We start from the raw sequence: 11,460 nt of genomic DNA on the forward strand, positions 1-11,460 counted from the left end.
GAGGGGCACTAACTCGCAAACTTTTAAGGTGAGTTTATGTGTTTTTTTTAACTACTTGGCAAGTGCTTTTTTGGGGCGGCTGGGGGTGGGCGAGTATTTTTCCTCGACCCACCTAGATACGCCACTGCACAGATAGAGGATGTATACCACCTCAACCCCACCCTGGTTTGGGCTGAGGTAGGAAAATTTGTGTTATGGCACCACTACCGGACATTACAATCTCAATCTGAGACTTAAAATTTGAATATATTTTCCTGATATCTCCTTTTTCTTTTTGAATTTTGAAAAATTTAGGGGGAGGGTCCCGGGCCGTCTAGGTTCCCATTCAATCCGCCACTAATTTTAAGATAATTATAATATCACAATATCACAAGTATTTATTAATTAATAGACACTGTTATTGGTGTACAATATGGAATTGTTTTGCTGTCGTGGCGGTCCCTGAACAAAGTGCATGCAACAAACACAGTGTGTAAACAAGATAAACCAAAACCATACCTCCCACACCTTAGCTGCCAGCATCTATTGACCACTGTGACTTGCAACCGTAGTGGTGTGGCAGGGAGGTGGCACTGACCATTCTCTTCTAGGCTAGTCAGAACAGATCTTCTAGTCAGAACAGAATATTAAAGAGGTAATGCTCAAACCTAGTGGTAAGTGCAACTTCTTTTGTTATTAAATATTTTTTTTTGAGATCTAGGCCCTAGTACAGCTATTCAGTCATATGGAGGGGGAAGCGGCAGACGAGAGCTGAGTGAGGGATCATGAGGCAAGGACCTACCCAGCTAGGGGCCTAGACCTAGCGTAGCTACAGTAGATTGAGGCCAGCAAAGTTAGGCTTGCATAGGCTAAGTGTTCCCATTTTATGCAAGCATGAACTATGGCATGTTTGATATTATTTATGTATTTAAAATTGTTTGCATGTTGCAGAAAATGCTGATATTTATTATTGGCATTCATTCAAAAAATTATTGCATAATATAATAAGACCTAGCCTAGGCCCACCACAACAATCCATTTTGAAAAGGAACACTAGGCCAATTAACATTTGCTGGACAACCAGAACTTCAGTCAGCTTTTTAAATCTTCAAAAGATTTATTCTTCTTTGTCAAGTTAAAATATTTAACACAAAAAGGTTTGCATCAGTAATTTAAAATAGGCCTAGGCCTTCCTAGGCTAGCCTAGGCCTATATAAATTAGATTGAAATACATTTCTACTATAATTTTGTTTATTTGTTTTGAAAAATTGGAATTAACAAAAAAAGAAAAAAAAATTACAGTTGCAAACATTTTTATTATTTATGTTGTTATATCTAAAAAAAATAAATATGTGATCACTAACCATAGATTTTATTTTTTAAAGAGCTATTCCAACTTTCTTTCAACCCCCCTCCCTCCCTGTGAATGACTGTGATTTCCCGTTAAAATCAACATGTCCTCAAAATTTGAACAAAGGAATTGCTTGTAATCTTGGAATATTATGAAAGAAGCATTTTAGTTTTCCTGATATCAAGGGCAACATTTATCTGATCACTTTGGATTACCAGCTGTATTGCATGCTGAAACTAATTGTCCCTGTAAGCGATGCACTTTAGATGTATTAAAAATGGCAAACATTTCCAATTAATTCTTCAGAGGTGTTTCTAGCAAAAGATATGATACATTAAGTACTAAGAAGCATATTTAGGTGTGTGGGGATAGGAAGCCCTAAAAAAATACTCTTGTCCCTTCAGTCCCTCTCCCACTCCTCCAGTCCCCTCCCCCATTTATAATATTTGAAAAAAAAAAAAAAAAAAAAAATTCAGATGGGGATGATAAATTGAGTACCCCCTAAATGGCATATTTAAGGGGTGTAGGTAAATCAAGGTCTCCAAAAAATACTTGCATCCCTTCAGTTGTCCCCTCCCCACACCTCCAGTCACACCCTACCTCATTGATAGTATTCAAAGCAAAACATCATGCCCAAGTACTTAGTTAAAAAACACCTCAAACTGTTGGATTTGATTGGATTGGATTAGATGTTTTCTCTATGAAGAGACAAGAATAATAAGCAAAGAAATCATGAGATTTATTTCTAGTAGATTCATTCAGTGGTGAATTTTTTCCATGTAACTTTATAAAAGTACAATACCTATATCCACTGTTTCTTTGGAAGTTCAATGGATCCCAGTTTCAATGACCATACAATTTTTTTTATGCCTGAATACATTTCAATAGGTCAATAAGGGTGTGTTCGAGCCATACACGCCTATTAAATTCCGTGTATATGATAGGTAAACGCACGGCTTTACACCACAGGGGGTCCCCGCATTCGAGCACAAACTTATCTTGACTAACCATGTAAAAATTTACCTCGGAAATACTCGTTTGAGGTCAGCGAGGCAATAGTATATCCCATCATGCCACACAATATTGACGTTTCTAACCACGCTTCACGTACTTGTACTGTACTCCCTGCGCAAATACTTCAGTTTATTGGTGACCTGTGTCACCGTCAGCTTTCCCCTAAATTTTCCTTCGATCTTTGCAGTTATTTCTTTGTAAATACCACTGTTTCGGCGGGTGTTTAAGTTAGTTTCCATTCTACAGTACAAGGAATTTCAGTTTTAGCCATCAGTTCAGTAATGTATAAAACCAGTCGAAACTTTTTATAGTGCATTGTATTGTCTCCACCTAGTTCTGCTGATATAGCAAAGTACATTATTCTAATAATACCAGAGAGACATGACATTAGTGCATTTCTTTTTCAATTGGCCTAAAAATTGTGTATCCTATTGATATTTTACCGTACACCTTGACCTTATATAATAGTTCTTCAATTCCTATGCAAGTACACTTTGATCTGCCATGCTACTGTAATAATAGTTTAATCTAATCTAAATGTTATGTGTAAATCTATGATATGCATAAGAGTTCCTGTTTTTGTTGTACCTATTATAAACCTATCCATCATCAAGTTTTAAATATCTAATAAATTCTGTTCACTGCCACTTTTAGATAAAAATGTTTGTGTCATATACTGTAGTGCTAGGCCCTATACGTATTGTCTCATGAAAACTACAAATAACATTAAAATCAAATTTTGAAATTAACTTCATTTTGAAGTCTCAAAGTTATCACCTTGAACATAGAAATAAGTGTATTTAAAAAAATGTTTACCATTTTTACATTGAAAAATAATAGAAACACTTGTTTTGTAGTCTCTAGAAAAGTTCTTATTATTTTTATCATTATCCATAATCCGAATAATATAAAAATAAGTCTACACATTTTTAAGATTCAGTATTTTCTATGCACATGTTAATTATTTGTATCTTACTGCAAAAACTTGTATATCAAAATTATGATTTTTTTAATGATTTTTTTTTTTATTATTTTCAGTTGACAATGCATCTTTGAAAGGTTACATAATTCTAAGTATTTTTTCTAATTTTTAAAATTCTTGTCAGGCTCAGGAGAAAAAAAAATTAAAAAATGTATACTGTAACTGAGTGTGTTTCAAAAAACTTGGGATTGGTTTGATGAGATTTTTGAAGAATATTTAAAACTGAGGGAAAAGTAATGTATCCAGGACCTTTTTTTTTTTTTTCTTTTACCTGGGAGTATTTTTAAATATTTAAAATCTATCTCATTAAACATTTCGAGTATATATATATATATGTATAGAAATCTTTTTAATTTAGGTTTTAAGATTAGATTTTAATAAGGTGTTTTTGTTTTATATTGTTCTAACTGTTTATTTATTTTTTTCTTTTTTATTTTCTGTTAACCTGCATAAATCAGACTAGGATCCAACACTTTTACGGTTTTTACATTGAATTTGACACTCGGCGCTATGAATCCGCTGGAAATAGCGTGGTAAATGTTTATAGATATAGAAAAATCAGTTGTATGTTATACATATAAAAAATATTTAGGGAGCTTTTGAGATCACGACAACAGTAGGACTTAGAATGTAATGATGTCACTAAAAGTCATCTGCGCATGTGAGAATGTTAAGGTCACCTTGTTGAGTAGATTCTGGAACGCAAATTTGGCCAAATCTATGTATGCAGAGAACGTAGGACGGTCACGCATCAGTGATTCCATTCTCGCGTCGCGTCGTCGCACAAATCGAAAGCTCCCTACAGGTAATATTTCCTCTGGAGCCTTTCTTTAAAAAAAAGCACCCAAATATCCTCTCTTGTCCCCCCCCCCCCCCATGTGGGCAGCCATATTCTATAATATAATATGCATTTATATTGCGCCATATATCCAAATAATTATTGCTCATAGACGCAGTACATTTTACAGTAGTTAAAATGATCTAAAAGATTTAAAACTACAATATTAAAAAGAAAAACATTTTGAAAATTCTGAAAATACCCAATTATAATGAAAAACCCAAAAAAGGTTTTACAAGATTCGGATAATCAGACATTTAACAAGCTTTTAATTAAACTTTAAATGAAAAAGATAGGTTTTAAGATGACATTTAAAACTAATGTACGAATCACAGTATCTATAGTGTATGCGGTAAACTGTTCCATAACACTGGTACAACCTTGCAGAACGCTGTCCCCGGCTGTTCACAGTCTAACTACTAATGCTACTAATGAATCAAAAATTATTCTAAAACTATATTCTGGTGATGGTCATGAACAAAGGTGTTTGCTCAAAATAGTACCAGCAGTTTTACCAAGTGGATTTAACGTACAATGATAATTGGTTGTTTTCATGGTGATCATGTTCGTAGGCAAATGCTGGATGACTCACAGTGATGATAAGAGCAATAGTTCATTGAGTATCCATGTTAATTCTACATACTTCTTGATGTTAGAGTTATTATTTGCTTACTATATATGTTGAAGCTTGCGGTACACCACGTAGGTAGTTCTGAAAAGAACTGTTGTAGTTAAAAAAGTCTCGACGTTTCGATTAAGTTACTTCACTTGTCTTCAGAAGAATAATGAAACGTCGAGACTTTCTCGACTGCAACAGTTTTTTTCAGAACTGCCTACGTGGTGTACCGCAAACTTCAACACATATGTTATTACTTTGCCATGCCAACTTTCAAACAGTATTTGCTTAATGTTATAGTTTGCCTCCAATTCAAGACATTTGGTACCAGAGTATGGAGTGGTTTCAAATGGTGTTTGGTCTGCAGTTAGAGGGTTAGAAGATTGAATATTGTTATTTTGTTCTTTGAAAAAAAAGTGTTCTCAAATAGGGGGGTTTCTGAAGTAGAAGAGTCTCTTATTGGAGAGTGCAGTACATTTAGAACAAAACAAGTTCTCGTAATCTCGAAAGCTCCGATGAATACGGTATAATAGAGACTGTAGTACAGTATATTAACCCTAACAGGCACCCATACGATAAAGATCCATTAATGAATCAGACAATCATTCAATCAATCAAACAATTAATCTGTTGAGTGTTTATAGAGCTCCCCATCAGAGTTAAAAATGTAATATTATACTTTTAGTTGGCTTTTTAAAGGGGGACACATCGTATTAATGTCACAGTCGGTTAATGCTGTGTTGTAAGTAACTGAAGGTTGTGAGTTTTGAAACGCACCTCAGTGTTTGATTCTTTTTTTTTTATATTAAAATATAACATTCTATGATATTTGAGAGCTGTTTGACAAAAGAAAAAAATTGGAAGAGCTTAAAATAATAATTAGAATGTTAACTTGTACAAAATTAAAGTGTCTTAAAACTTTAAAAAAAATGAATAAAATTGCATACCAAGCATGTGATTCAAACTCATGAACCGACTGCACCATCTATATGACATGCCCTATTAGTGGTAATGACAGTATGTACTGTACATTCCTTTAGTATTAGTGGCGCACTTCACAAATATGGTTTGTTTATTAATTAATCAATCAGCTACTAGAGCTTCTTATAATAAGAGAGAAGTTTTATTTATTTGTGCTGCAGCTAAAAGGTGAACAGCCAAAATCGTTATTTGCCGTTCAAACACGTTATCCATTGCATGTTTTTAATCGATTTTTTTTATCGCTTTTTTCAAACTGGTCCCGTTTCTACTGCGAGAATAAAAGCGATTTTTCGAAAAAGCGATTTTTAATCTATTATTTCTTTGCAGTAGAAACAGGTCCTTAGAATATTCCAGACAATTCTGATTTCAAATACTTACAGGTTCCAGCTTTGATTGTGTCCTTTTGGAGTTTCATTTTACTGCTTGTTTGCCGTTTTGTAAATGCTTGTATTTTTTGGTGAATTTGTAAAACTTTTTTTGTGATTTTAATGTATGTTTTTTGCCCAAGAGATATTTTTATCTGATTTGTTTCATGCTTTTTGATGTTTTTGATGTTGAGCGTAATTCGTAATTCTTTAATTTAATGGTTTTGATGCAATAAATTCAATTATTTAATAATAATAATTATAATAAGTATAATTATAATAATTACTGAAGCAATCATTTATAATTATATAATAATTATAAAAAAAAACAAAGATTGCTATGGTAATTATTTATTTATAATTCTGTAGTTTTCTCTTGTTTTTTATCTAAACAATTTTATATAAATCTTTATTTTTAAAATTTCCTGTTTTGATGTAACAATATAATTCGTAATTCAGCCTTTTTGGCTGCCATTTTGTATGCTTTTTATAAATTTTGAATAAAATACCATTATATAATTTTAGTTCAGTTGTTTAGTAAATTGTCCAAAAATGGAATACAGATCTGAAACAAATAATTGCATTAATAAAAATTGCACAGAAAAAAAAATATATCATATAAATCATTAAAGTATAAATTGTTATAAGCTCTGTAGCTTGTTACATTGCAGGAAGGGTTTGAAACTACAGTTAAACTTGCGACTTTGCTTAACTAGATTGTTGTGTTTGCCATTTTTAACAATGTGGACAGTCAAATTTTATCCAAGTCAAAACAATTTCTCAATGGCATTTTGGATTCGACTTGACAATGAATTAGATTGAATGAAATTTTTGTTGTGGTGAAAGAAACATTCGTTGTTGGAGAGATATACAAATGAAGTAATAAAAGTGCCTTGCTCAAGGAGAAAAACAAAATGAATCTTATTGAATTTGAAACTCTACTTTCAGAATTTAATCTAAATTTAGAATTATAAAAAGTCTGAAAATGTAGAGTTTATTTTAAAATAATGTTATTATTAAAAATTTATATGTTTTTTTTTTCTTTTTTTATTCCAGGCCTTTTTTCTGTCCGTAGTTTTGGACATCGAACCAATGTTTCATAATGTACGCCATTGAGGAATTCAACTGGTTTTGTGGGAAAGATGCCAACATCTCTTTACAACACTTCAAGTGGAACAAAAATCACACAATAGATAATGCGTGTTTCATTGGTCTGATTTCCACCGGTATAAGCGTTCTCTTTATTCTTCTCGTATCCCTCATTCTATTTATTCTTACATGTTTTACACAACTTAAAAGGCTCAGCCATCGTTACATTATCCCACTTCCGGGACATATACCAAGATGGCTCCTCAATATACTGATGGTACTACTTCAGTTAGCTAAGGTTGGCGAGGGCATTATCACGGATGTTTCGGTACGCAGGAATTTCAACACAGAACCGTACCTGTATATTCCGGCCTGCGCAAGTCTTATCGCGGTGATTTTGTATATTTCGTATTACCACCATGTTGAATATTGGAACAAGCCCTCCATGTCGTTTCTACTCCTTTTCTATTGGTCTTTCAATCTGACGTGTGACGTACTGACGTTGATGAACGCCATTGATGAGGAATGGAAAGAATTCTCTTTTCTGCGTTACGATTTGATTTTAATTAGCATCGTGTTTACATCATTGTACATTTTGCTAGAGTTAATTGTCATATCAAAGGTATGTAAAATTTTCTTCAATGAGTATTTATTCAAGTACAGTCAGGCATGAAGGATTTCAGGTAAAGTGGACAACCACTCAAAAAGAAACTGGGTTGTCCTTAGAGACAAAGACGTCCTTAGAAACCACGAAGGCGTCTCTATCAAAAGTCAACTTTTTGATCTGTCTGTCACGCTGCTCCTTGATTGCATAATGATCTTAGGGCCCATTGATCTCTAGCATGAATGTATTCGTCATATAAAACGTCATTTACACATGTTCAGTATTATCTTTTATTTGCCAAGAGAACACTACATTGCTCGTGTTGAATGTTTAATATCCAATTAATGCACATAAAGTTAAAACTAACAAAAGTGTTGCATATAAAAGTGTTTGTAATACATACAGACTGTCACCACCAATGCAATTGTTACTAATATAGTAGAGGGCAGCCTGTATTGATTAATTTGCTATTTCGCACATTACATCTGGATAAAATTCAGTCGTAATTTTCAATATTTATATAGTACTTACCACACAACATTTACAATAACCCATAAAATATCTGTGGTGGAATGCCCACGTAAATCGTGTCTCATCAAGTAAAAAAAGTGAAGAACGTACGCTCAAATTTCCAAGCGCTTATTGAGGTAAACAATAACCAAAACACGCAAGGATAAATTCCACCCAAAAATATCTTTTTTTTGTTCATTTTATTGATGTACAGTAATTTGTTAATATTTACAAAATATCAATAAGAAACAGTAGGCTATATTCTAGGCCAAACCATACGCATGATTCATAAAAAAAAAAGTGATTGTCCAAGGGTAACAAACAAAGCAATTCGTGGATTGTCTGACTTTTTAAATGTTTGTCCTGGGGGTGGAATCTCTCATGCTTGACTGTATAAATATATTAAAAATTATATTAATTATTGTTTCATTCTTATGCTTAACTACTTTTTACTAAAACTGTATGTTTCCTGGGAAATCAGTCTGTAGTCTAGGATTTAACAGGTCTCCCTTCAAATTAAAGACAACTTTTGAGAAAGTGTTCCCATGGTATTTAGCAGCTTTGGTCTCTAATATAGAATAATAATACATTGTTAATTTGGTTCCACAGAAAAGTGGTTAATTGGAGGGGTTTTGAATTACAGTAGATGGAGACATGTAATCACAGAAAACAAGAACTGCATTCATATTTATTTAAAAAAAAAACAATTTAGCTACTATGTATTGTACCGTAATAAAATAATAAAAATGCTAAAAATTATTTTCAGTTTATATCACATTTATTTTAAAGTGTGCAATCCAGCTGTGTAAAGGATGCAGTTGTGAATAAAGAATTTCTGTTGCCTTTAATATTCGATTTGTAATGAATGTGTATTAATAAGTACTTAATAAAAGCTTGACAAACTTTATTTAAAATTTAGGAGCTTTTATGTGACTGTGAAAACTTAATAAATATTTGAATAGTAGTCATCTGGTTTTTTGTGAACTATTATCGATAATAAGACAAACAAAATCCATGCAAGCTTAATGTGAACTTCCGTAGATGTTATGAACATTTCTCAGGCAATGTGAGCTAGGATTTTAGTTATTCGTTGTTGCTGCTCGTTTTTTAAGTTTACATCCATTGTGCATGGTTTAAAGTACGGTATTATCGATAATACAGTTACAGCATTACAAGTTTTTTAGTCTATCAAGTGCTATTCACAAATATCATATGGCTACACAAATTGTTCCATTAATATTTCTGTATGTATTTTTTGGCAGGCTCTATCCTGTTCCTCCAGCGACGATGAGTTGCCAGATGATCTTAAGAAAGAAAATATGTTCTTCATGCAAGGCTACTGCAATCTTATGTCATCAGCGACCTACTGGTGGCTGAACTGGTTGTTTAGGAAAGGCTACAAAGAGCCCATTGAGCTCAAAGATCTAGGGGTACTGTCTAGCTCTCACAAAGCCCGCCAAAACCGCATGCTCTTTGAAGAGGCTTTAGAGAAAGAACGGGTGAGTGGTTTTAGATAATAAAGCAATGGAGGTCTTTCAATATGCGAATTATTCTTGGTTCTTGTGTTATGGGAAGATAAACACTGGTTTATCCAATCCGTGGTTTAATACAATACCGGTACACTTTCTTAAATTGATATCAAATAGATTGATTTTTTTACTATTTTGTTTGCTTTTTACTTCTTAAACTTCTAAAATTTAGGCCTATGCTTTTTAAATTAAATAAATTAAAAAATAACAATATACTGTAAATAGTAAAGTAATAATAATTTTTTTATTATAATTGTGGTTAATTTGTTAAGTTTAAATATGATAGTGATTTAAAAAAAACTGCTTTGGGCAATAATTGCAATATTTTTTTAAATATTTTTCTTAATTATTAGTTAGGCCGATATTTGATAATAATAATAATAATCTTGTGTCTATTTTTATAACTATTTGTATACTTGTCGAATGTTTTGGAAGTTCTAGTTGGGTGGGCACACCATTTCCGGTGTTAGTAGTTTTTGTGCAATTTTTTGCCTCCCCCTCCCCCACACACCAGCCTCCCTCTTTCTTTGTCTTTGTTATGTTTTTTTCTGTGGAGCTTAATTATATAAATTGCTGAAAATTCATACTCAATACAAATATAAAATTTAAGGATAGGCAGGCCAAATATCTGTTCTTTGTGCTCCTTAAAAAATTATGACAAATTTAAATATGATTTCATAAATAATAGTAATATCACATCATCATCACCAAAGCAAAAAAAAAAAAAAAAATATCTTTGTACAGAGGTCTTGTAAAATGTGCTTAAATTTGATAGATTGATTGATTGATTAATTGGCAAACAATTTAATATACTGATAAACATGTAGTGTTTATTATACGAAACACAATACAGTATAGAATACAATTGAATACAGATTTCCAATCTCAAGTGCATTGAAAGCTTATAGTCTTTCCTCACATCAAATACCTGACCTACATTATACAAATAGGTCAACAGGTCAGGGGGGAGATATTGTTACAAACTACAGCAGTGTATAGGTAAAACACAATAGTTCAGTGGTTCAGTGTTCAATGTTTATTTCAATGGTATACAAATGATTTGATTTGATTTGTGGAAGAGACTATATGCTAATTGGACTCGCCTATTAATTAGCTTTAAGTCGTATCCCCATTAATGGTTTAAACGATATTGTTAATTTAATGTTTTCAAAGCAAGACAAGAACTAAGAAAAACAACTAAGAAATAAAACAGATACGGTATATAAAAATATGTGATTAAAAATATCTTTATTGACTTGCATCATGTACAGTAAGAACCAATTTGCTTTTCTTCCTAATTGCCTATAATAATAATAATAATAATAATAATAATAATAATAATAATTATAGTTAATAATAATAATAATAGTAATATTAAAGTAATAATAATAGTAGTAATAAAAATTAATAACAATACTGCCAAATACCTAGCTCTCACTGGCTAAAACCCACAGATACCAACATGCCCTCTTTTTAACTTAGGATTCAAATGGGCCAAACAGTGGTCCAAGGGGTTGAATGTGTAATATCAAAATATGCATTGTTGGAACCTCGGTTGCTGAGTACAGTACAGAAATTACCAAGGAGTTACTACTGTGTTTC

At 32.3% G+C, this 11,460-nt stretch overlaps 1 protein-coding gene across 1 annotated transcript in view; it reads left to right on the forward strand.

Annotated features, from left to right (window-relative positions):
- Positions 1 to 480: 480 nt before the first annotated feature.
- Positions 481 to 11,460, forward strand: part of LOC117111876 (ATP-binding cassette sub-family C member 9-like) — a 49,821-nt gene continuing 38,841 nt past the window's right edge. The window contains exons 1-3 of the mRNA XM_033254894.1: positions 481 to 653; positions 7,183 to 7,837; positions 9,592 to 9,828. Of these exons, the coding sequence (XP_033110785.1) occupies positions 7,229 to 7,837; positions 9,592 to 9,828 (846 nt within the window). The 5' untranslated portion in view covers positions 481 to 653; positions 7,183 to 7,228. The remainder of the gene's footprint in view (positions 654 to 7,182; positions 7,838 to 9,591; positions 9,829 to 11,460) is intronic.

This window comes from Anneissia japonica, unplaced genomic scaffold (genome assembly GCF_011630105.1).
Source record: "Anneissia japonica isolate Jap-2015-1 unplaced genomic scaffold, ASM1163010v1 scaffold881_len296186_cov127, whole genome shotgun sequence".
In the NCBI taxonomy this organism is placed as follows: domain Eukaryota; kingdom Metazoa; phylum Echinodermata; class Crinoidea; order Comatulida; family Comatulidae; genus Anneissia; species Anneissia japonica.